The sequence below is a fragment of the Salvelinus fontinalis genome, chromosome 2 (genome assembly GCF_029448725.1).
Source record: "Salvelinus fontinalis isolate EN_2023a chromosome 2, ASM2944872v1, whole genome shotgun sequence".
NCBI lineage: Eukaryota > Metazoa > Chordata > Actinopteri > Salmoniformes > Salmonidae > Salvelinus > Salvelinus fontinalis.
In genome coordinates, this window is record NC_074666.1 from 16,786,772 (window position 1) to 16,813,863 (window position 27,092).

At 40.7% G+C, this 27,092-nt stretch overlaps 2 protein-coding genes across 3 annotated transcripts in view; one reads left to right on the forward strand and one right to left on the reverse strand.

The window, feature by feature from the left end:
• The window catches only part of LOC129812975 (asparagine--tRNA ligase, cytoplasmic-like), a 32,831-nt gene extending 21,866 nt beyond the window's left edge, over positions 1–10,965 (reverse strand). The window contains exons 1-6 of the mRNA XM_055865030.1: positions 10,806–10,965; positions 9,513–9,595; positions 9,318–9,383; positions 9,119–9,211; positions 8,819–8,908; positions 8,616–8,694 (exon numbers count right to left, since the gene is read on the reverse strand). Coding sequence (XP_055721005.1) covers positions 8,616–8,694; positions 8,819–8,908; positions 9,119–9,211; positions 9,318–9,383; positions 9,513–9,595; positions 10,806–10,839 — 445 coding nt within the window. The 5' untranslated portion in view covers positions 10,840–10,965. The remainder of the gene's footprint in view (positions 1–8,615; positions 8,695–8,818; positions 8,909–9,118; positions 9,212–9,317; positions 9,384–9,512; positions 9,596–10,805) is intronic.
• A 6,745-nt stretch (positions 10,966–17,710) lies between these two features.
• The window catches only part of LOC129813006 (thioredoxin-like protein 1), a 29,079-nt gene continuing 19,697 nt past the window's right edge, over positions 17,711–27,092 (forward strand). Inside the window, exons 1-4 of one of the 2 annotated variants that reach the window (XM_055865113.1) lie at positions 17,711–17,938; positions 18,622–18,718; positions 18,939–19,112; positions 19,654–19,776. In XM_055865113.1, the coding sequence (XP_055721088.1) occupies positions 17,841–17,938; positions 18,622–18,718; positions 18,939–19,112; positions 19,654–19,776 (492 nt within the window). In that variant the 5' untranslated portion in view covers positions 17,711–17,840. The remainder of the gene's footprint in view (positions 17,939–18,621; positions 18,719–18,938; positions 19,113–19,653; positions 19,777–27,092) is intronic. The other variant, XM_055865102.1, reaches the window with a different exon arrangement.

The following is a 27,092-nucleotide window of genomic DNA, read 5'->3' on the forward strand; positions in this document are numbered from 1 at the left end:
AGCTACAACCTGCAATATGTAAGCTGATCTACCCCCCCCCCCCCCCCCCCCCCCTCAAAAAAAGGATTACAAAAATAAATAAATAAAAACTAAAATATAAATAGCCTAAGTAAGTCTGTAGTGCATCATACAACGTAAACAGGAACCCTAGATGGTGTTGGTTAGGATAAGGGTTAGGGTTAGGATAAGGGTTAGGGTTAGGATAAGGGTTAGGATAAGGGTTAGGGTTAGGATAAGGGTTAGGATAAGGGTTAGGATAAGGGTTAGGGTTAGGATAAGGATAAAGGTTAGGGTTAGGATAAGGGTTAGGGTTAGGTTTAGGATAAGGGTTAGGGTTAGGGACTGTACGACGCATTAGAATCCTGAGCGTATTCTCATAGAAAACAACGTCCATGTTATATAAGTCCCAGGGTCAACCACCCCCAAAAAAGGCTTCAGAAAAGGCTATCCTTGACCCAGGAAACAAAACTTCAAAGTTTAATCATCACATATAGAATGTTATAAATATGAACACAGTGTGGTTCAAAACTTGTTTTAAAAGTTGCACATTAATTAAAATATTATAAAATGACCGGTATGAGTTCGACATCATTGTTTTTGAATGAACAAAACAAACTGACAAGACACACTTACAGTAAGTAGGCTACCCAGATCACAGTCAACACACATTTTATAGTAAAAATATAATAAAAACACAAAATAATATTTTTCCCAACCATATAAAAGTGATATTTTGAAACAGAGCCCAAGCCCATGCTTTTTTGATCCAGGTTCCTACTCCGCTTTGTTTTAGAGTTGCGATCGAGCAAAATAATAGGCCTAGACTTGATTTAGGCTACATTACAGCATGTAGCATTTAGGCTACATTACAGCATGTAGCATTTAGGCTACATTACAGCATGTAGCATTTAGGTTACATTATAGCAGGGGTGTCAAACTCATTCCACGGAGGGCCTTGTGTCTGCAGGTTTTTGGTCTTTCCTTTCAATAAAGCCCTAGACAACCAGGTGTGGGGAGTTCCTAACTAATTAGTGATGTTAATTCATCAATCAAGTACAAGGGTGGAGCGAAAACCCGCAGACACTCGGCCCTCCGTGGAATGAGTTTGACACCTGTGCATTATAGCATGTAGCATTTAGGCTACATTATAGCATGTAGCATTTAGGTTACATTATAGCATGTCACATTTAGGCTACATTATAGCATGTAGCATTTAGGTTACATTATAGCATGTCACATTTAGGCTACATTATAGCATGTAGCATTTAGGTTACATTACAGCATGTAGCATTTAGGCTACATTACAGCATGTAGCATTTAGGCTACATTACAGCATGTAGCATTTAGGCTACATTATAGCATGTAGCATTTAGGTTACATTATAGCATGTAGCATTTAGGCTACATTATAGCATGTAGCATTTAGGCTACATTATAGCATGTAGCATTTAGGCTACATTATAGCATGTAGCATTTAGGTTACATTATAGCATGTAGCATTTAGGTTACATTATAGCATGTAGCATTTAGGCTACATTATTGCATGTAGCATTTAGGCTGCATTATAGCATGTAGCATTTAGGCTACATTATAGCATGTAGCATTTAGGCTACATTGTAGCATGCTAAATGTTTCTGATCAGTGATAGATGACCAAACGAATAGATGAGCTATACCACCTCCACTTAAATTGCCCTGCCAGAGAATTAGCTAAATATAGCCTACAGACAGAGACTCAGTGAAACAAAATATCACATTGATTGATTATCAGACAAGTCACAGGCTGTTGATAGGGAGTAGACCTAGGCTACTAGCTGACTGTGACTGAAGAGCTAAATTATCCACTTGTTAAGCTACATAACATGCTGGCAAACTGTTCTGATCAGTGATAATCAATGACCCACCGAGACAAGATGATCATGAGCAGCACTCACCTCAACTTAGCTAACATTTCCACAGGCTAATTGTAGCCTAACCAATATCCCAAACGGAGATTCTGTGAAAAGAAAAATCCCCCACGTTTGTCTCAAATCAGTGCGAAACGATGCTAAAATAGTGACTCCACACAGCTAGGCTAATGCTTTGAATGTTTTATAATAATTGAAGGACTTTGGTAGTTTCAGTAAGAAACACATTTGATGCCTTCAATTGCATTAGCCTACTTTATTCCATTATTTTCAGAATTCATATTTATGGATCCAGCTGTGGTTAGAAAACAGTGCATGTGAAGAGATGGATTTAGTGACATGCCAAAAAGTGTACAACTGCCAAAAAGTGTACAACTGCCAAAAAGTGTACAACTGCCAAAAAGTGTACAACTGCCAAAAAGTGTACAACTGCCAAAAAGTGTACAACTGCCAAAAAGTGTACAACTGCCAAAAAGTGTACAATTGCCAAAAAGTGTACAATTGCCAAAAAAGTGTACAACTGCCAAAAAGTGTACAACTGCCAGGAAGATACTAGTAACAGCAACAACCAAGAGCTTTAAGAGTGTAGTGGGTGCCAATAACGCCTCAGCATTTACAGTTAGGCAGAAATTTCCCGCAACCATGACCAAGTTGGTTCGTGGAAATAAAAGTTTAAGCTTTGATACCGGCAACACCTTTCAGATATTAAAAAGGGGGGGGGGGCAGTAGTCCGGATGCTAAAGTTGACGGGAAAACATCTTGGTTTGAAAGGTGTATAAATTACATCATGGTTACAATCAGTGGCGACCCGTCATTCAGGGCAGGTAGTGCAGAGCCCCACCTGTTTACAAGGATGCTAACTAGTGAGGCCCCGATATGTACTTTTATTCTGCACTGAAACATGCAAAAAAATCCCTGCTAGGAGGATATATATATATATTTTTTATATCAGTTTTAAAATGTTAATTTCTAGTGATTTTTAGGCTGGATCCCTTTATGAAATGTAGGTTTTAACTGTGTACTAATTAAACAACAAAGATTATGATCAACATGATCAGTCTCTGTGTGTAAAATAAAAAGTGGTTAATGTGAACCAAACTCGTAGCAAAACATTAAGGAAAGCAATCCAATGTTATTTGTTTCCCAGAGAAAAAAAACAATACATTAATATTGCAGTTAGCCACGACAGCCTTTATTATAGAACGCTTGTTACCACGACAGCCTTTATTATAGAACGCTTGTTACCACGACAGCCTTTATTATAGAACGCTTGTTACCACGACAGCCTTTATAATAGAACGCTTGTTACCACGACAGCCTTTAAAATAGAACGTTTTTTACCACGACAGCCTTTATAATAGAACACTTGTTACCATGACAGCCTTTATTATAGAACGCTTGTTACTACGACAGCCTTTATAATAGAACGCTTGTTACCACGACAGCCTTTATAATAGAACACTTGTTACTATGACAGCCTTTATAATAGAACGCTTGTTACCACGACAGCTTTTATAATAGAACGCTTGTTACCACGACAGCTTTTATAATAGAACGCTTGTTACCACGACAGCCTTTATAATAGAACGCTTGTTACCACGACAGCCTTTATAATAGAACGCTTGTTACCACGACAGCCTTTATAATAGAACGCTTGTTACTATGACAGCCTTTATAATAGAACGCTTGTTACCACGACAGCCTTTATAATAGAACGCTTGTTACCACGACAGCCTTTATAACAGAACGCTTGTTACCACGACAGCCTTTATAATAGAACGCTTGTTACTATGACAGCCTTTATAATAGAACGCTTGTTACCACGACAGCTTTTATAATAGAACGCTTGTTACCACGACAGCCTTTATAACAGAACGCTTGTTACCACGACAGCCTTTATAACAGAACGCTTGTTACCACGACAGCCTTTATAATAGAACGCTTGTTACTATGACAGCCTTTATAATAGAACGCTTGTTACCACGACAGCCTTTATAATAGAACGCTTGTTACCACGACAGCCTTTATAACAGAACGCTTGTTACCACGACAGCCTTTATAATAGAACGCTTGTTACTATGACAGCCTTTATAATAGAACGCTTGTTACCACGACAGCTTTTATAATAGAACGCTTGTTACCACGACAGCTTTTATAATAGAACGCTTGTTACCACGACAGCCTTTATAATAGAACGCTCGTTACCACGACAGCCTTTATAATAGAACGCTCGTTACCACGACAGCCTTTATAATAGAACGCTTGTTACCATGACAGCCTTTATAACAGAACGCTCGTTACCACGACAGCCTTTATAATAGAACGCTTGTTACCATGACAGCCTTTATAATAGAACGCTTGTTACCATGACAGCCTTTATAATAGAACGCTTGTTACCACGACAGCCTTTATAATAGAACGCTTGTTACCACAACAGCCTTTACAATAGAACGCTTGTTACCATGACAGCCTTTATAATAGAACGCTTGTTACCACGACAGCCTTTATAATATTGCACTTGGGGGAAAAAACATATCAAAGTAGAAATAGAATGAAACAAACAAGTATTCTATTATAGTGACCCCTATAGTAGACATTGATTAAGTCCACAAGGCTACATGTGTGAAAAAAGAACGTTCCCTGAGTAATTTTTTTAATAATTCCCCCTCACTCACAAGTGTTACAGTATGTTAAGTTCAACACAACAAAAGCAATAACTTTGGGCTACACAGCACATTACTACATTGTACACTTTCTGCTTGGGGACATCTGTTCTACAATGTGCCAGCAGACCAGGATACCCTTTGTTGGCATAATTGATCTCTTTCAGGCAGAGAACACCTGGCCTTTTTATCCGCTGTATTGTAAAAGTGAGAAAGAGGGAAAGTGTGTGGTGTTTCCTTTCACCTCAATAGTGGCATCCAGCTTAAACCAGGCCCAGTTTAAACCAGGCATCCAGTTTAAACCAGGCATCCAGTTTAAACCAGGCATCCAGTTTAAACCAGGCATCCAGTTTAAACCAGGCACCCAGTTTAAACCAGGCCGCAGCTCCAGCTACACTTGATCCCTGAATCCACTTGTTTAACAAGCAACGCCTCATTTTCACTTAATCCTCTCATTTTAGAAAATTAACCACAAAGAGAAAACATTAGTTCATAGATAGGAGTTAGTTCATTAGCTAGCTAACTAGTTAACATTTCACACAGATTGCCAGGGTCCAGAGAGCAACTAACGTTATAGCTTGAGGATCGGCAAGGAGTCGTATACCAGTTAATACTATATAGTGGTTGCTCCACTAAAAGTTTTGCGATTATGCTGTGGGACTTAGAGGTAATTTGCGGTTTAGTACGGTGCCCTGCGTCACCACTTCATTACTCCAGACCACCACAAGGGGGAGTTAGAGCACTGATTATGCTTTTGGGTCCTACTGTGTCTCTAACTGACAATGAATGGCCAACATAAACCGAAATAGAAACTGATAATTGTGCACAACTTCAGTATTACTTACTAAAACTGTTGTTACACTAAGGTTTTATTATTTTATTAGGATTATTTTGCTCTTACTATAGTAGTGTAGACCACTCCCGACCGGTCACGTTGTATTGTTGCCTACTAGAAAATACTCTTTCAAACACACACAGTCATGTTGTACAGCGCCATTATGGCTATTAGCAGGTAGATGGACAATAGACTTGCCTAGAAGGAGGATAGGGGGAGAATTCAATCGTCAAATGTATTTCTTAGTTAGGTTGGCTGTATCACAACCGGCCGTGATTGGTTGCAATTTCAGTTTAACATTAAGAAATGTTATGCTCTTAGTGTAACCTTTATTTAACTAAGCAAGTCAGTTAATAAGAACAAATTCTTATTTACAAGGACAGCCTACTCCTTCCTCCCTGGCAGGGAATTGAACCCCGGTCTCCCGCGTGCCCGCACAACACAGGGATTCTTTAGCTAAATAGCCCAGTACTGTAGCCTACTCCTGACCATCACGATGTACAGCGACATATTTTCCTTTCCATCCTAACAGAAACCCAGAGGGGTTTTCCATTTTCCTTGGAATAGAAACACCATAATATTAATCAAATTAATTAAGCAAATTTTTTTTATTTTTTTTAAATCAGTCGCATATACAATGTTCTTACAAAAAAAGGTTTTAAATTCTCTAGTACAGCCACTATTGAAGGCTATCAAATGCCTCTCAAAGATGCCCTCTGGTGGTTAAACTAGCACTAACTAGCATTAATGGTACCAGTGGTTGGCACTGAGAATAGAATTCGCTATGCCGCAGTACGCTGCAACTTTTAAAGGAAGAACCACTGTAAACTCAATTAATGTGTCTCAAAATTTCTCTGGTTAGCTAACGGATAACTCGATCCAGCTACTGTAGCAAGATAACAGTACTTAACAACATTGCTAACAATTCTTGTCCCATCACAATTACTCTCTCAACTCAAACTTTCCAAATGCCAGTTTTTTCCAGTTACAGCTCATGAAGTACGCTTCATCATCAAATCAAAGCTGCCTTTCCACTCTGCGCTGACTTCCAGAGCGCGGCGCTGACGCTGTAACTAGCAAGTTGGTTGTCTCTTCAGTCGCGCGCTGCATCCTGTTAGGTGAATGACTGGCGGAGCGCAGGCTCGAGCCTTGGCTACAGACATAATTGCTTCAAACATGTATCACTGGTTCGCTTACAGCCATTACTGACCCAAACACGGATATTAGAACCCCCCCCAAAAAAACAGAATCAAGTACTTTAACTATTTGGCGAATTTCGCCAAAAGGTAACTGGTTTGCCTCTCTGTTTTAAGCTAAAAAAAAATAATCAAATGTTACATTTTGTTGCCTGTTTTGCATGTTATTTCGACATTAATACGTGTCACATATCAGTTTGCAAACAATGTAAAACATTTTTATAATTCAGTTAAAAAAGCTGCATACAAACAAGGTTGCTTTCTTGAGTAAGGCAGCTTAAAAATGCAGGTGTTTCATCCTAGCTCAGTGCTTTCTGTGGTGGTGGGGAAGCCAGGGAAAAATACGGAGCGTAGAGGTTGTAATGTTCTCTAGTGATTGGCTGTGATTGGCTCAGTGTTCTGTCACTCAAGGGGACACTACGACACCGCAAAATCTATGGGGAGAGCTAAAAAAATTCAAGCCCCTTGGGTGCTGCAATAGTTATATTAGAAGTGCCCATCCAAGAAGGCTCAAAGGTCATTGGCCACAGATAAAATTACGTCAAATCACATTAGATCTACAGTAGCTTTGATTGGACTGATCATGTAAACGTTAGGGCTGTTGCTGTGTCAAATTCCACGTGACCATGGCCTCCCGAGAGGCCCAGTGGTCTAAGGCACTGCTTTGCAGTACTAGAGGCATCACTACAGACCTGGGTTCGATCCCGGGCTGTGTTGCAGCCGGCCGCAACCGGGAGACCCATGAGGCAGCGAACAATTGGCCCAGCATCGTCCGGATTAGGGGAGGGGTTTGGCCGGCCGGGATGTTCTTGTCCCATTGCGCTCTAGCGACTCCTTGTCGCGGGCCGGGCAAATGCCAGTTGTATGGTGTTTCCTCCGACACATTGGTGTGGCTGGCTTCCGGGTTAAGCAAGCAGTGTGTCAAGAAGCAGTGCGGCTTGGCTGGGTCGTGTTTTCGGAAGACGCATTGGCTCTCGACCTTCGCCTCTCCCGAGTCCGTACAAGAGTTGCAGAGATGGGACAAGACTGTAACTACCAATTGGATTTCACGCAATATTGGGGAGAAAAAGGGGTAGGAAAAAAACAACTACTCACCACATGTTATACACTGCAGTGCTAGCTGTAGCTGTAGCTTTCAGGACTACATTCATTCTCTGATCCCTTGATTGGGTGGACAACATGTCAGTTAATGCTGCAAGAGCTCCGATAGGTTGGAGGTGGTCCTCCGGAAGCTGTCATAATTACTGTGTAAGTCTATGGAAGGAAGTGAGAACCATGAACCTCCTAGGTTTTGTATTTAAGTCAATGTACCCAGAGGAGGACGGAAGCTAGCTGTCCTCCGGCTACACCATGTTGCTACCCTACAAAGTGCTGATGAGACTACTGTGAACCTATCATTGAAAAACAGTGTGTTTTAATCAATTATTTGGTGATGTGAAAATATTTAGTTTAAAAATGATAATTTTTAGTATAGTAATTTTAGTATAAAAATGATTTTTTACAAAATGATAGTCCTCCCCTTCCTCCTCTGAGGAGCCTCCACAGAAATGCAGCTGCCAGAACGTCTTATATTAACTGAGAAAACCACAGTATGTGATTAAAACTTATTTACTCGTTTCGGGGTTCATCAGTGAAGGTAACACGTGATGCTTGAGCTGATGCAAGGACGAACAACCGAACGCACAAATGGTTCTGACCAGTGTGCAACAAAAGTAAGCAAGGTTGCTATGGAAATTACCCAAGATGCACTGTGATTTCGATGCTAAATATCATAACTTAGATTAAAGATTTTTTCTTAAATTACGTGCAACTTTTACAAGTTTTGAATCACACAGTATTCATGTTCATAACATTATGTACACAGTGTTGCAGAAACTTTTCAGTTCTGTTTCTGGGTCACGGAACACATTTTTTTGGTGGATAGCTAGCTGTACCCATTGACTTCCAGTCTTTGCGCTAAGCTAGCGCTAAAACTACCTCTATCTTCCTTCATACTGGACTTTCTACAATCCTCACCTTGTTTTCTCATTCGGTGCACCCAGCCAAACACCTTCACTCTCTCGCCCCGGAGAGGCTCCAGCTGATAGATTTTAACCTTTTGGGAAAGTGTTGATTCAATTTCAATATTTAAACACAATGGAAGACCAAAAAATTACACTCTTATTTCCAAAGATGAGAAGTTTCTGACAGGATGCTAAAGAGAATATAGTGGATCTTACCGTTTTGGGCTCTGGAAGGCTGGAGTCATTCTCAATGGTGACTTTCTTAGCTCCGTCCAGATTCTTCTCTCGTCTCTCAGAATCCTCTGCCTTCAAAATCAAAGTTGAAAATAATTTACATAAATTGCCGCTTACATACACTACTGCTACCTGTGAGCAGTGAGTATACAGTTTATGGCCGAAGACAATAGTGTGTATAATTATAATGGTGCATCCTATTCCCTACATAGTGCACTACTTTTGACCAGAGGTAGCGCACTATATGGGGGGATAGGGTACCATTTCCGCCTTCCCACGTACCTCCTTTTTGTCTTTGGAGTCGCTCTTCATCTGCTCTCTAGCAAATAACTTTTTCACATTTTTCTTCTGTGTCTTGGAGATCACTGCCCAACGCTAGATTAATAGGAAAAACAAAAATCAGTAAGTGAAACAAAAATGAAAACATGTGTTTGTGTTTTGACTTGTTTTTTTTTGTTGATTGCTTGTTGTAACCATCTACCTCTCCTTCCTTCTGAGAATCCACATAGATGGTTGGGAATGGTTCCTTTCCAGCAAATATCAATGCCTGTGAAATCCACATAGCTCTTGTTACAACACTTAAATGTGATTTACTCCAAGGGGATCGTAGACATATCAATTCTGTTGAATAGGTGTAATAATGAAAAAACAAACAGGCAACACTGATTCCTCTTACCCTCAATGAGGTCTTGAAAGGCTTCAGTTCTGTTCCATCACCATCCTGGTCATTTCCCTCTTTGTCAGACACGTACAGTTCACCTGGAAAAAAGTGAAAGCACTGTAATACTTGATCTTGCATGCCTGTCATTTCCTCTAAACCTAGCTTGACGTGTTCAGTTATTATTCCCGATGCTAAATCCCATATTTGACATCCCACTACGTTGCCTATTTCACCCACTCAAAGGTTGGAGCTACAGTGCATCGGGAAAGTATTCAGACCCCTGGACTTTTCCCACATTTTGTTACGTTACAGCCTTATTCTAAAATTGATTCAATTGTATTCCTTCCTCAATCAACACACAATACCCCATAATGACAAGACAAAAACTTTATTTTTATTTTTTATGTTTGCACATTTATTAAAATATAAAAAACTGAAATATCACATTTACATAAGTATTCAGACCCTTTACGAAGCACTTTGTTGAAGCACCTTCGGCAGCCTCCAGTCTTCTTGGGTATGATGCTACAAGCTTGGCACACCTGTATTTGGCAATTTTCTCCCATTCTTCCTTGCAGATCCTCTCAAGCTCTGTTGGATGGGGAGAGTCCCTGCACAGCTATATTCTGGTCTCGCCAGAGATGTACTTAAACTTCTAAAACCCTGTTTTCGCTTTTTGCTTTGTTATTATGCGGTATTGTGTATATATTGATGAGGGGGGAAAAATATATTTACTCAACTTTAGAATAAGGCTGTAACGTAACAAAATGTGGGAAAAGTCAAGGCGTCTGAATACTTTCCGAACGCACTGTGTGTACACATTGTGGAGTTGAGAATATCAGCTAGGTACAGGTATGACAGAAATGAAAAAGGCACTAAAACAAACAAAATGCTTAACTAGCTTTTTTTTAGCTAGTTAGACAGTGAAGATACGGTTGTGCTACCGGTGGGCTCCCGAGTGGCGCAGCGGTCTAAGGCTCTGCATCTCAGTGCTAGAGGCGTCCGTCCCTACAGACCCTGATTCGATCCCGGGCTGTATCACAACCGGCCATGATTGGGAGTCGCATAAGGCGGTGCACACTTGGCCCAGCGTCGTCCGGGTTAGGGGAGGGTTTGGCCAGGGTAGGCCGTCATTGTAAAATAATAATTTGTTCTTAACTGACATGCCTAGTTAAATAAAGGTTAAATAAAAATAAATAAAAAAGTATGCAAGCTAACTAGCAACACCGGTCTGATGCAACACCTGACACATTATTTCAGCATTGTATATATAGTAGCTAGCTACATAACGTTACACAATGAGTTTACCTGCAGGTTTCGTTGCCTTCTCCGCCATATCCATGTAGAAATTGTATCAAATCTGTATATTTTAATGAAATACTAGCTAGCTAATAATAATACTGAAAAGAACCGGCCTTTGCTTCTCCCGTTGGTTTGTGTTCTCACGTATGATTATCTGCGCATACAACTTCCGAAAAGGTCGTGAACGTTGATTGGTTACAGTGTGCAGTAAATTGAACGCGGATTGGTTCACAGTTCCTGACAGTCATTGTAGTCACGCCCTGACATGATGAAAGGACCATATCTGGTGTGTTATTGGACCATAGAGATGTATGGAGCTAAGAGATGATGAGGCTATATATGAATCATGCATATTTAATTCAATCCATTACATCGTGCATATATTGTTGCAGAATCCATTTGAATCCATTAATGTCCATACATTAAATTAAATAAAAAATGTTCTTTGGTACACTTCCCGTACAAAAAAAAAAAGATTGCAGTTTCAAAATTGCTGTCGACTTGTATTTTAGAAGCAGTAATTGCAGAAATGCAGTTATACAACCCTCTGACTGAAATATTTTTTCGTAAGGGTTGTTCTCGGAGCTACTGATGGGCAAATCTGAATAAATGTTGTGTATGTTTGCCATTCAGAGTGAGAATGGGCAAAACAAAATATTTTTGTGTCTTTGAACGAGGTATGGTAGTAGGTACCAGGCGCACCGGTTTGTGTCAAGAAGTGCAATGCCGTTGGGTTTTTCACGCTCAACAGTTTCCCGTGTGTATCAAGAATGGTCCACCACCCAAAGGACATCCAGCCAATTTGACACAACTGTGGGAAACATTGGAGTCAACATGGGCCAGCATCCCTGTGGACTGCTTTTGACACATTGTAGAGTTCATACCCCCAATGAATTGAGGCTGTTCTGAGGGCAAAAAGGGGGTGCAACTCAATATTAGGAAGGTGTTCCTAATGTTTTGTACACTCTGTATGTACAGTGCAGTCAGAAAGAATTCAGACCCCTTGACTTTTTCCACATTTTGTTACGTTACAGCCTTATTATAAAATTGATAACATTGTTTTCCCCCCACTCATAAGATCTACACACTATACCCCAAAATGACAAAGCAGAAACAGGTTTAGAGATTTCAGCAAATGTGTACAAAAAAAAATGGAAATACCACATTTACATAAGTATTCAGACCCTTTACTCAGTAGTTTGTTGAAGCACCTTTGGCAGTGATTACAGCCTCAATTCTTCTTGGGTAGGACGCTACAAGCTTGGCACACCTGTATTTGGGGAGTTTCATCAATGCTGCAGACATTTTTTGGTACTCTTCCCCAGGTCTGTGCCTTCGACACAATCCTGTCTCGGGAGCTCTACAGACTATTCCTTCGACCTCATGGCTTGGTTTTTGCTCTGACATGCACTGTCAATTGTGGAACCTTTTATATATCCCCCTTGGCATTTTTCCTATTTTGTTGCATTACAACCAATAATTTTAAAATATTTTTTATTTGGATTTCATGTAATGGACAAACACAAAATAGTCAAAATTGATGAAGTGAAATTAAAAAAGGTTGTTTAAAAAAATACAAAAATGGAAAAGTGGTGCGTGCAGATGTATTCACCCCCTTTGCTATGAAGCCCCTAAATAAGATCTGGTGCAACCAATTACCTTCAGAAGTCACATAATTAGTTAAATAAAGTCCACCTGTGTGCAATCTAAGTGTTACAATCTGTCACATGATCTCAGCATATATACACACCTGTTCTGAAAGGCCCAAGAGTCTGCAACACCACTAAGCAAGAAGCACCACCAAACAAGCGGCACCATGAAGACCAAGGAGCTCTCCAAACAGATCAGGGACAAAGCTATGGAGAAGTACAGATCAGGGTTGGGTTATAAAAAAACATCAGAAACATTGAACATCCCACGGAGCACCATTAAATCCATTATCATAAATTGGAAAGAATATGGCACCACAACAAACCTGCCAAGAGAAGGCCGCCCACCAAAACTCACGGACCAGGCAAGGAGGGCATTAATCGGAGAGGCAACAAAGAGACCAACGATAACCCTGAAGGAGCTGCAAAGCTCCACAGTGGAGATCGGAGTATCTGTCCATTGGACCACTTTAAGCCATTCACTCCACAGAGCTGGGTTTTACGGAAGAGGGGCCAGAAAAAAAGCCATTGGTCAGATGAGACAAACATTTAGCTTTAGGGCCATCAAGGAAAATGTCTGGCACAAACCAAACACCTCTCATCCCCCCGAGAACACCATCCCCTCAGTGAAGCATGGTTATGACAGCATCATGCTGTGGGGATGTTTTTCAGCAGCAGGGACTGGGAGACTAGTCAGAATTGAAGGAATGTTGTATGGTGCTAAATACAGGGAAATTCTTGAGGGAAACCTCTCTGTCTTCCAAAGATTTGAGACTGGGACGGAGGTTCACCTTCCAGCAGGACAATGACCCTAAGCATACTGTTCAAGCAACACTCGAGACATTTAAATGTCTTGGAATGGCCTAGTCAAAGCCCAGACCTCAATCCAATTGAGAATCTGTGGTATGACTTAAAGATTGCTGTGCACCAGCGGAACCCATCCAACTTGAAGGAGCTGGAGCATTTTTTTTCTTGAAGAATGGGGAAAAATCCCAGTGGCTAGATGTGCTAAGCTTAGAGACATACCCCAAGAGACATTCAGCTGTAATTGCTGCAAAACGTGACTCTACAAAGTATTGACTTCGGGGGGGGGGTGAATAGTTATACATGCTCAAGTTCTGTTTTTTTGTCTTATTTCTTGTTTGTTTCACATTAGAAAATATTTTGCATTTTCAAAGTGGTAGGCATGTTGTGTAAATCAAATGAGACAACCCCGCCCCCAAAAATTCATTTTAATTCCAGGTTGTAAGGCAACAAAATAGGAAAAATACCAAGGGGGGGAATACTTTCACAAGCCACTGAAGACAGGTGTGCCTTTCCAAATCATGTCCAATCAAGTTGTAGAAACATCTCAAAGATGATCAATGGAAAGAGGATGCACCTCTGCTCAATTTCGAGTCTCATAGCAAAGGGTCTGAATATTTATTTACGGTATCTATGTTTGTAAAAACTTTTAATACATTTGCAAAACATTTTTAAAACCTGTTTTCGCTTTGTCATTATTGGATATTGTGCGTATTTTGATCAGGACAAAAAAACAACATGCAATCTATTTTAGAATAAGGCTGTAACATAACAAAATGTGGAAAAAGTCAAGAGTTCTGAACAATTTCCAAATGCACTGTATGTATATATAACACTATCTAAAAGAAATGCACACACACACACACAGCCCTAGCGTATAGGCATTATAAGCCAATTCAATGGAGACTGGAGAGTGAGTCAGTTTACGTTCTCTCTCAGATCATAAATATGTTCAGATCTTAATAATTTTGTGTTTAGAGATTGCCTGGAACATGAAAACAATATATAAAGAACCCCCCCCCCCCCCCCCCACACACACACACACACACACACACACACACACACCTAGAGGATATGCAGTATAAACATGTAATCACTACTTCCAGTGTGAAGGAAATCTGGAGCTTTTGTTCAGCTGATATTCAATACCTCGTGATAAGCTGCTAACCTTTTTATCTACCGAGTGTTCTCATCCGTAATCGCCACAGCTGTATTACATCCCTCCACAAGCCAACACCACGTTGGCATTCAACAAACTGTATGGGGCCATAAACAAACTAGAGGCAGCATCTCTGGTGGGCAAAGACTAACGGAGGGAGACTTAATAAAACCACTCCCACACACACACACACACACACACACACACACACACACACACACACACACACACACACACACACACACACACACACACACACACACACACACACACACACACACACACACACACACACACACACACACACACAACCACTCAAACTCTAAACCACTTTGAGACTACCTCCAAAAACAATGAGGAGCTCCCTCAACCTCCCTTCGGGAATTCTGACCATGACTATTGTCCTGCTTACAAACAAAAGCTGAAACAGGATGTACCAATGACGCGTTCAATACAGAAGTGGTCCGATAAAGTAAACGTGAGTCTACAAGACTGTTTTGCTAGTACAGACTGTGATGCTCACATCGAGGAGGAATACAACCACTGGGTCTTGCGATACGAGGTTAGACCCAGTTGCAGAGAAGAGACCACACATCAATGGTTAAGGATAAACATAAATACTTTACTGAGAAACAGTACACCTTAGGGGAAAAACAACAAACACTAAGTGTTGAAAACTCACTCAGGAAACAACCACACACAGTAAACAATTCAAGCATCTGTAAATGACCACAGAAAACACACCTCTTTTAACAGGGACACAGTCATGAAATAATTAAACACAATAAAAGTATCTAGGGCGGTCTCTGCCGCCCTCTGGTGACCAGGAGGATCCCTGACAGCCCGTGTGAGTAAAACCATTAAACAGGTTAACAATCACAAGACTGTCAGGCCAGATGGAATACCAGGGCGCGTTATCAAAGAATGCGCAGACCAGCTGGCAAGTGTCTTCACAGACATTTTCAATCTCTCCTTGTCCCCGGCTTGTAATCCTAACATGTTTCAAGCTAACCACCATTGTCCCTGTTCCAAAGAACTCCAAAATGACCTGGCTAAATGACTATCGCCCCTGTAGCACTCACATCTGTAATTGACAAAGTGCTTTAAAAAGGCTGGCTATGACACACATCAACACCATCATCCTAGACACCCTAGACCCAATCCAATTCCAATACCGCCCAAACAGATCCACAGAGGACGCGATCTCAAGTGCACTTCACAATGCCCTCTCCCATGTGGACAACAGGGGGGATTAACTATGTGAAAATACTGTTCATATTCTACAGCTCAGCGTTCAACACCATAGTCCCCTCCAAGCTCATTACCAAGCTGGAACCCTGGGAATGAACACCTCCCTTTGTAACTGGATCCTGTACTTCCTGATGGGACGGGCCCCAGGTAGTGAGGGTAGGCAACAACCCCAACACCTCCCCGGCATGCTGACCCTCAACACAGGGGCCCATCAAGGGCTCCTGTACTCTCTATTCACCCACGACTGCATGGCCACGCACGACTCCAACAACATCATCAAGTTTGCTGACGACGTGACGGTGGTAGGCCTGGTGTCCGACTGAGATGAGACAGTCTACAGGGAGGAGGTCAGAGATTTGGTAGTGTGGTACCATAACAGCAACCTCTTCCTCAAAGTCAGTAAGACCAAGGAGCTGATCGTGGACTACAGGAGAAAGAGGGGAGAGCATTCTCCCATCCATATTTGCGGGGCTGTAGTGGGGTGGGTCAAGAGCTTCAAGTTCCTTGGGGTCCACATCACTAGGGACTTAACACAATCCACACACACACATGCACAGTCATGGAAATGGCAGAACAGCGCCTCTTCGCCGTCAGGAGGATATTTTTTTTTTGCATGGGCCCTCGGATCCTCAAAAGGTTTTACAGCTGCATCATCGAGAGCATTTTGACTGGCTACTTTACTGCTTGGTAGAGCGGACAGCCCAGTACATCACTGGGGCCAAAGAATTCCCATAGACTCCAGCCACCCAAGCCATAGACTGTTCACTCTGCTACCATCCAGAAAACGGTACCGGAGCTTCGGCTCTCGGACCAATAGGCTCCGAGACAGCTTCCCCCCGCAAGCCCTACGACTGCTAAATAGTTAATTAATGGTTACCTGGACTACCTGCACTGACTCTACGCACCCTCACAAAACCATATACGGTACCATTCAAAAGATTGGACACATCTACTCATTCCAGGTTTCTTCTTTATATTTACTGTTTTCTACATTGTAGAATAATAGTGAAGACATCAAAAAATATGAAATAACACATATGGAATCATGTAGTAACCCAAAAATGTTTTCTTCAAAGTAGCCACCCCTTTGCCTTGATGACAGCTTTGAACTTTGAAGAATCTAAAATTGAAATATATATTTTGATTTGTTTAACACTTTTTTGGTTACTACATGATTCCACATCTGTTATTTCATGGTGTTGATGTCATCAGTAGTATTGTACAATGTAGAAAATAGTAAAAATAAAGAATAACCCTTGAATGAGTAGGTATGTCCAAACTTTTGACTGGTACTGTACACACTATATATACACACTACACTGACACTCCCACACAAAACCCCCACACATTCACACACACTACATACTCACACACACTACACATTCACACACACTACATACTCACACACACGCATACCGACAACACAAACACACATTCAAACATTGATCTGGTACTGGTACTCCCTGTATATAGCTCCACATTGATCTGGTACTCCCTGTATATTGCTCCACATTGATCTGGTACTGGTACTTCCTGTATATAGCTCCACATTGATCTGGTACTCCCTGTATATAGCTCCACATTGATCTGGTACTTCCTGTATATAGCTCCACATTAATCTGGTACTGGTACTCCCTGTATATAGCTCCACATTGATCTGGTACTGGTACTCCCTGTATATAGCTCCACATTGATCAGGTATCCCGTATATAGCTCCACATTGATCTGGTACTTCCTGTATATAGCACCATTCTTGTGTATTTTATTCCTCCTGTTAATATTTTTATTTTTATTATAATTGTTTAACTCTGCATCATTGGGAAGGGCTCATAAGCAAGCATTTCACGGTTAAGTCTACACACGTTGTATTCGGGGGCATGTGACAAATAGAATCTGATTTGATTTCGATAGATTCACGTAAACTAAAAATTTACCTTGGATCATTATTTGTTAAATCGAAAGAGAATAAATTCATTATATTTCTGTGATTTGTTTTAGCTTTGGAGTTGGCCACGCCCTCCTTGGTTTTCATTGGTTAATGGCCAACATTCGTCAAGGAGCTCCAGTAAAGTGTGTGATTCCAGAGAGGAGTTGAGTTTGGACAGTGTACACCCGTGACACTAGTTTGTATATAATCTCTCATAAATAAGATACATATTTGCAGCTGTATTCTGTAAAATGGTCGGGGTAAAGGTAATCGGAAATGATTCAGAATTCCAACCTGAGCTAGCAGAAGCCGGCTCAAGGCTTGCGGTAGTGAAGTTCACAATGGCCGGGTAAGGTTCAAAATCTGTTCCCAGGCCCTGCCTTTACCAGCTAGCTATGATCTACACTGAAATGGGTGATCCACTTTCATTTGTGAATGTATAACCAGATAGTTAGTACATTTGTTTCGGATTTCACGGTGCATCAGTTGTTGAGTACTTTCAAAAAGCTATTTTAAAAGTGTGACAAAAATAACTAACGATAACTTAACTCGGACAACATACCACGCTGTTAGGTAACTAACGTTAGCTAGATAGCTTAGCCAGCTATGACTTAGCAATATCAGACAGGCTAAGCTAGCTAGACAACTTTGTTAACAGCATGACAGTAGTCTGGTACTAGCTATCTAACAATACAGTCAAGTATGTTCGATATAATCTGTGGTACATAGAAGTAATATTATCTAGCTAGCCATCCACCTATCTGGCTAGTGATTTAAATAGGCATCTACTAGCGAGCTATGCTCTTCCCGGTGAAGGGAACTCAACAGCTATGTTTGCTAAGGTAGCGAACTCTGAAGAATAATGCTTAGCCAGCTATTGCTTTAGCTACTGCACATGTAAGGCTTACTTTAGCATTTATGTTTTGTTTATAACAGCCATTGTTAATGGCTAGCTAACTAACGTTAGCCATTTAACTAAACTTCGGGTTTAGTTGACAAAAGCTTCCTATTAAACTCCTCTTCGCTCCCCAGGTGTCGACCCTGTGTCAGAATATCCCCTCCTTTCAACATGTTGAGTAACAAGTACCCACATGTAATTTTTCTTGAAGTAGATGTACACGTCTGTCAGGTGAGGTTATTTTTTGAGTTTTATTAACACAGTCTACTGTGTCGTTATCAAAACACCAGGTACTCCATTATGTTGTTGTTGTCATAGGAGACTTGGTAAACAAGAAGTGATGTATAGCCTCAGACATGTCGACATCCTCATGTTATTTACAGATGAAGACGTCTGGTATGTGTGTTGAGGCACGTGACTAAGACTTGAATGTCAATCTCCCTCTTTTCAGGCAACGGCTGCCGCCAACAACATCTCTGCAACGCCAACGTTTTTGTTTTTCCGTAACAAAGTGCGCGTTGACCAGTATCAAGGTGCAGATGCCTCAGGACTAGAGGAGAAGATCAAGCAGCATGTAGAAAACGACCCTGGAAGCAACGAGGACTCAGACATTCCCAAGGGATATGTGAGTATATGATGAACTACACTCGGGTGACTTTCCCAAAACGTAAAGATAATCTTTAGAATTAAGATCATAGTTCGTCTATTGCCCAGCAACTAGCTTAACCGATCTTTATGTTTTTTGGGAAGTTCACCCTAGGCTAGATATACTTCTGAGTTCTGTCCTTGTCTTCCCGACCTGGGACGCAAAGTCAGAACCCCTCCCTGTCTTCCCGAGACAGGATGTGAACTCAGATCCCCTCCCTGTCTTGCACTGTCAATGCTGACTGATTTCTGGGTCTGTGGTGATGGTATCCCAGGACATGTCTCAGGAAGGCAGTAGCAAGGTTTAGCATAAGTCGAAGCTAACCATACGCTACATAAGCTCACATTTCAGTAAAGCAGTGTCAACATTTAGGGTGATGCTTTACACAAGTAGGTGCGAGAACCTCTGACTAAAATGAAATCTTTATTTTTGTGCTCGCTTCTAATGTGCACTTAACATGGGTTCGCCTTGTGTGCGTCCTTTTAAGAAATATATCGTTGTACTGTGTCTGTGTGTTCAGATGGACCTGATGCCGTTTGTGAACAAAGCTGGCTGTGAGTGCCTAAATGAGAGTGACGAAAGCGGCTTTGAAAACTGCTTAGTCAAGGACACCACCTACCTGGAGTCTGACTGTGATGAACAGGTGAGTCTGAGGATGGATGGATGTTAGGTTCTTCTCTTTAGGTCAGAGCGGTCTGAATGTGTTCAGTCCAGTCACCTGTTGTGAGGTTTTACTGAGTTGTGCAGCAATATAAGGCACTGCATCTCAGTGCAGGAGGTGTCACTACAGTCCCTGGTTCGAATCCACGTTAAATCACATCGGGCCGTGATTGGGAGTCCATTGTGCCGTGCACAATTGTCCCAGCGTCGTCCGGGTTTGGCCGGGGTAGGCTGTCAATGTAAATAAGAATTTGTTCATAACTGACTTGCCTAGTTAAATAAAGATTACATTTATAAAAAATGACTGCAAGTACCCCCCCCCCCCCCATGTCCATTTGAAAATGATTGCCCTGGTTATGGAATTAATTGACGAGACCCACGTGGAACACAGACACTTTTTCCTTCTTAGTGTGGGATGTTACGTTCTATTGATGTCAGCGTGGAAACTAGACTAATAGATGTATAGTATCACCCCTCACTGACCAGACTAATAGATGTATAGTATCACCCCTCACTGACTAGACTAATAGATGTATAGTATCACCCCTCATTGACTAGACTAATAGATGTATAGTATCACCCCTCACTGACTAGACTAATAGATGTATAGTATCACCCCTCACTGACTAGACTAATAGATGTATAGTATCACCCCTCATTGACTAGACCAGACTAATAGATGTATAGTATCACCCCTCACTGACTAGACTAATAGATGTATAGTATCACCCCTCACTGACTAGACTAATAGATGTATAGTATCACCCCTCACTGACTGACTAATAGATGTATAGTATCACCCCTCACTGACTAGACTAATAGATGTATAGTATCACCCCTCACTGACTAATAGATGTATAGTATCACCCCTCACTGACAGACTATTAGATGTATAGTATCACCCCTCACTGACTAATAGATGTATAGTATCACCCCTCACTGACTAATAGATGTATAGTATCACCCCTCACTGACTAATAGATGTATAGTATCACCCCTCACTGACTAGACTAATAGATGTATAGTATCACCCCTCACTGACTAGACTAATAGATGTATAGTATCACCCCTCACTGACCAGACTAATAGATGTATAGTATCACCCCTCACTGACTAGACTAATAGATGTATAGTATCACCCCTCACTGACTAGACTAATAGATGTATAGTATCACCCCTCACTGACTAGACTAATAGATGTATAGTATCACCCCTCACTGACTAATAGATGTATAGTATCACCCCTCACTGACTAGACTAATAGATGTATAGTATCACCCCTCACTGACTAATAGATGTATAGTATCACCCCTCACTGACTAATAGATGTATAGTATCACCCCTCACAGACTAATAGATGTATAGTATCACCCCTCACTGACTAGACTAATAGATGTATAGTATCACCCCTCACTGACTAGACTAATAGATGTATAGTATCACCCCTCACTGACTAGACTAATAGATGTATAGTATCACCCCTCACTGACTAGACTAATAGATGTATAGTATCACCCCTCACTGACTAGACTAATAGATGTATAGTATCACCCCTCACTGACTAGACTAATAGATGTATAGTATCACCCCTCACTGACTAGACTAGACTAATAGATGTATAGTATCACCCCTCACTGACTAGACTAATAGATGTATAGTATCACCCCTCACTGACTAGACTAATAGATGTATAGTATCACCCTTCACTGACTAATAGATGTATAGCATCACCCCTCACTGACTAATAGATGTATAGCATCACCCCTCACTGACTAGACTAATAGATGTATAGCATCACCCCTCACTGACTAATAGATGTATAGTATCACCCCTCACTGACAGACTAATAGATGTATAGTATCACCCCTCACTGACTAGACTAATAGATGTATAGTATCACCCCTCACTGACTAGACTAATAGATGAATAGCATCACCCCTCACTGACAGACTAATAGATGTATAGTATCACCCCTCACTGACAGACTAATAGATGTATAGTATCACCCCTCACTGACTAGACTAATAGATGTATAGTATCACCCCTCACTGACAGACTAATAGATGTATAGTATCACCCCTCACTGACTAGACTAATAGATGTATAGTATCACCCCTCACTGACTAGACTAATAGATGTATAGTATCACCTCTCACTGACAGACTAATAGATGTATAGTATCACCCCTCACTGACTAGACTAATAGATGTATAGTATCACCCCTCACTGACAGACTAATAGATGTATAGTATCACCCCTCACTGACTAGACTAATAGATGTATAGTATCACCCCTCACTGACAGACTAATAGATGTATAGTATCACCCCTCACTGACTAGACTAATAGATGTATAGTATCACCCCTCAGTGACAGACTAATAGATGTATAGTATCACCCCTCACTGACTAGACTAATAGATGTATAGTATCACCCCTCACTGACAGACTAGACTAATAGATGTATAGTATCACCCCTCACTGACTAATAGATGTATAGTATCACCCCTCACTGACTAATAGATGTATAGTATCACCCCTCACTGACTAATAGTTGTATAGTATCACCCCTCACTGACTAGACTAATAGATGTATAGTATCACCCCTCACTGACAGACTAATAGATGTATAGTATCACCCCTCACTGACTAGACTAATAGATGTATAGTATCACCACTCACTGACAGACTAATAGATGTATAGTATCACCCCTCACTGACTAGACTAATAGATGTATAGTATCACCCCTCACTGACTAGACTAATAGATGTATAGTATCACCCCTCACTGACTAGACTAATAGATGTATAGTATCACCCCTCATTGACTAGACTAATAGATGTATAGTATCACCCCTCACTGACCAGACTAATAGATGTATAGTATCACCCCTCACTGACTAGACTAATAGATGTATAGTATCACCCCTCACTGACTAGACTAATAGATGTATAGTATCACCCCTCACTGACTAGACTAATAGATGTATAGTATCACCCCTCACTGACTAGACTAATAGATGTATAGTATCACCCCTCACTGACTAGACTAATAGATGTATAGTATCACCCCTCACTGACTAGACTAATAGATGTATAGTATCACCCCTCACTGACTAGACTAATAGATGTATAGTATCACCCCTCACTGACAGACTAGACTAATAGATGTATAGTATCACCCCTCACTGACTAGACTAATAGATGTATAGTATCACCCCTCACTGACTAGACTAATAGATGTATAGTATCACCCCTCACTGACTAGACTAATAGATGTATAGTATCACCCCTCACTGACTAGACTAATAGATGTATAGTATCACCCCTCACTGACTAGACTAATAGATGCATAGTATCACCCCTCACTGACTAGACTAATAGATGTATAGTATCACCCCTCACTGACTAGACTAATAGATGTATAGTATCACCCCTCACTGACTAGACTAATAGATGTATAGTATCACCCCTCACTGACTAGACTAATAGATGTATAGTATCACCCCTCACTGACAGACTAATAGATGTATAGTATCACCCCTCACTGACAGACTAATAGATGTATAGTATCACCCCTCACTGACAGACTAATAGATGTATAGTATCACCCCTCACTGACTAGACTAATAGATGTATAGTATCACCCCTCACTGACTAGACTAATAGATGAATAGCATCACCCCTCACTGACAGACTAATAGATGTATAGTATCACCCCTCACTGACAGACTAATAGATGTATAGTATCACCCCTCACTGACTAGACTAATAGATGTATAGTATCACCCCTCACTGACAGACTAATAGATGTATAGTATCACCCCTCACTGACTAGACTAATAGATGTATAGTATCACCCCTCACTGACTAGACTAATAGATGTATAGTATCACCTCTCACTGACAGACTAATAGATGTATAGTATCACCCCTCACTGACTAGACTAATAGATGTATAGTATCACCCCTCACTGACAGACTAATAGATGTATAGTATCACCCCTCACTGACTAGACTAATAGATGTATAGTATCACCCCTCACTGACAGACTAATAGATGTATAGTATCACCCCTCACTGACTAGACTAATAGATGTATAGTATCACCCCTCAGTGACAGACTAATAGATGTATAGTATCACCCCTCACTGACTAGACTAATAGATGTATAGTATCACCCCTCACTGACAGACTAGACTAATAGATGTATAGTATCACCCCTCACTGACTAATAGATGTATAGTATCACCCCTCACTGACTAATAGATGTATAGTATCACCCCTCACTGACTAATAGTTGTATAGTATCACCCCTCACTGACTAGACTAATAGATGTATAGTATCACCCCTCACTGACAGACTAATAGATGTATAGTATCACCCCTCACTGACTAGACTAATAGATGTATAGTATCACCACTCACTGACAGACTAATAGATGTATAGTATCACCCCTCACTGACTAGACTAATAGATGTATAGTATCACCCCTCACTGACTAGACTAATAGATGTATAGTATCACCCCTCACTGACTAGACTAATAGATGTATAGTATCACCCCTCATTGACTAGACTAATAGATGTATAGTATCACCCCTCACTGACCAGACTAATAGATGTATAGTATCACCCCTCACTGACTAGACTAATAGATGTATAGTATCACCCCTCACTGACTAGACTAATAGATGTATAGTATCACCCCTCACTGACTAGACTAATAGATGTATAGTATCACCCCTCACTGACTAGACTAATAGATGTATAGTATCACCCCTCACTGACTAGACTAATAGATGTATAGTATCACCCCTCACTGACTAGACTAATAGATGTATAGTATCACCCCTCACTGACTAGACTAATAGATGTATAGTATCACCCCTCACTGACAGACTAGACTAATAGATGTATAGTATCACCCCTCACTGACTAGACTAATAGATGTATAGTATCACCCCTCACTGACTAGACTAATAGATGTATAGTATCACCCCTCACTGACTAGACTAATAGATGTATAGTATCACCCCTCACTGACTAGACTAATAGATGTATAGTATCACCCCTCACTGACTAGACTAATAGATGCATAGTATCACCCCTCACTGACTAGACTAATAGATGTATAGTATCACCCCTCACTGACTAGACTAATAGATGTATAGTATCACCCCTCACTGACTAGACTAATAGATGTATAGTATCACCCCTCACTGACTAGACTAATAGATGTATAGTATCACCCCTCACTGACAGACTAATAGATGTATAGTATCACCCCTCACTGACAGACTAATAGATGTATAGTATCACCCCTCACTGACAGACTAATAGATGTATAGTATCACCCCTCACTGACTAGACTAATAGATGTATAGTATCACCCCTCACTGACTAGACTAATAGATGTATAGTATCACCCCTCACTGACAGACTAATAGATGTATAGTATCACCCCTCACTGACAGACTAATAGATGTATAGTATCACCCCTCACTGACTAGACTAATAGATGTATAGTAACACCCCTCACTGACTAGACTAATAGATGTATAGTATCACCCCTCACTGACTAGACTAATAGATGTATAGTATCACCCCTCACTGACAGACTAATAGATGTATAGTATCACCCCTCACTGACTAGACTAATAGATGTATAGTATCACCCCTCACTGACAGACTAATAGATGTATAGTATCACCCCTCACTGACTAGACTAATAGATGTATAGTATCACCCCTCACTGACTAATAGATGTATAGTATCACCCCTCACTGACTAATAGATGTATAGTATCACCCCTCACTGACTAGACTAATAGATGTATAGCATCACCCCTCACTGACTAATAGATGTATAGTATCACCCCTCACTGACAGACTAATAGATGTATAGTATCACCCCTCACTGACTAGACTAATAGATGTATAGTATCACTCCTCACTGACTAGACTAATAGATGTATAGTATCACCCCTCACTGACAGACTAGACTAATAGATGTATAGTATCACCCCTCACTGACTAGACTAATAGATGTATAGTATCACCCCTCACTGACTAGACTAATAGATGTATAGCATCACCCCTCACTGACTAGACTAATAGATGTATAGTATCACCCCTCACTGACTAGACTAATAGATGTATAGTATCACCCCTCACTGACAGACTAGACTAATAGATGTATAGTATCACCCCTCACTGACTAGACTAATAGATGTATAGTATCACCCCTCACTGACAGACTAGACTAATAGATGTATAGTATCACCCCTCACTGACTAGACTAATAGATGTATAGTATCACCCCTCACTGACTAATAGATGTATAGTATCACCCCTCACTGACTAGACTAATAGATGTATAGTATCACCCCTCACTGACTAGACTAATAGATGTATAGTATCACCCCTCACTGACTAGACTAATAGATGTATAGTATCACCCCTCACTGACAGACTAGACTAATAGATGTATAGTATCACCCCTCACTGACAGACTAGACTAATAGATGTATAGTATCACCCCTCACTGACAGACTAGACTAATAGATGTATAGTATCACCCCTCACTGACAGACTAGACTAATAGATGTATAGTATCACCCCTCACTGACTAGACTAATAGATGTATAGTATCACCCCTCACTGACTAATAGATGTATAGTATCACCCCTCACTGACTAGACTAATAGATGTGTAGTATCACCCCTCACTGACTAGACTAATAGATGTATAGCATCACCCCTCACTGACTAGACTAATAGATGTATAGCATCACCCCTCACTGACTAATAGATGTATAGTATCACCCCTCACTGACAGACTAATAGATGTATAGCATCACCCCTCACTGACTAATAGATGTATAGTATCACCCCTCACTGACTAGACTAATAGATGTATAGTATCACCCTTCACTGACTAGACTAATAGATGTATAGTATCACCCCTCACTGACTAGACTAATAGATGTATAGTATCACTCCTCACTGACTAGACTAATAGATGTATAGTATCACCCCTCACTGACTAGACTAATAGATGTATAGTATCACCCCTCACTGACAGACTAATAGATGTATAGTATCACCCCTCACTGACAGACTAATAGATGTATAGTATCACCCCTCACTGACAGACTAATAGATGTATAGTATCACCCCTCACTGACTAGACTAATAGATGTATAGTATCACCCCTCACAGACAGACTAATAGATGTATAGTATCACCCCTCACTGACAGACTAATAGATGTATAGTATCACCCCTCACTGACTAGACTAA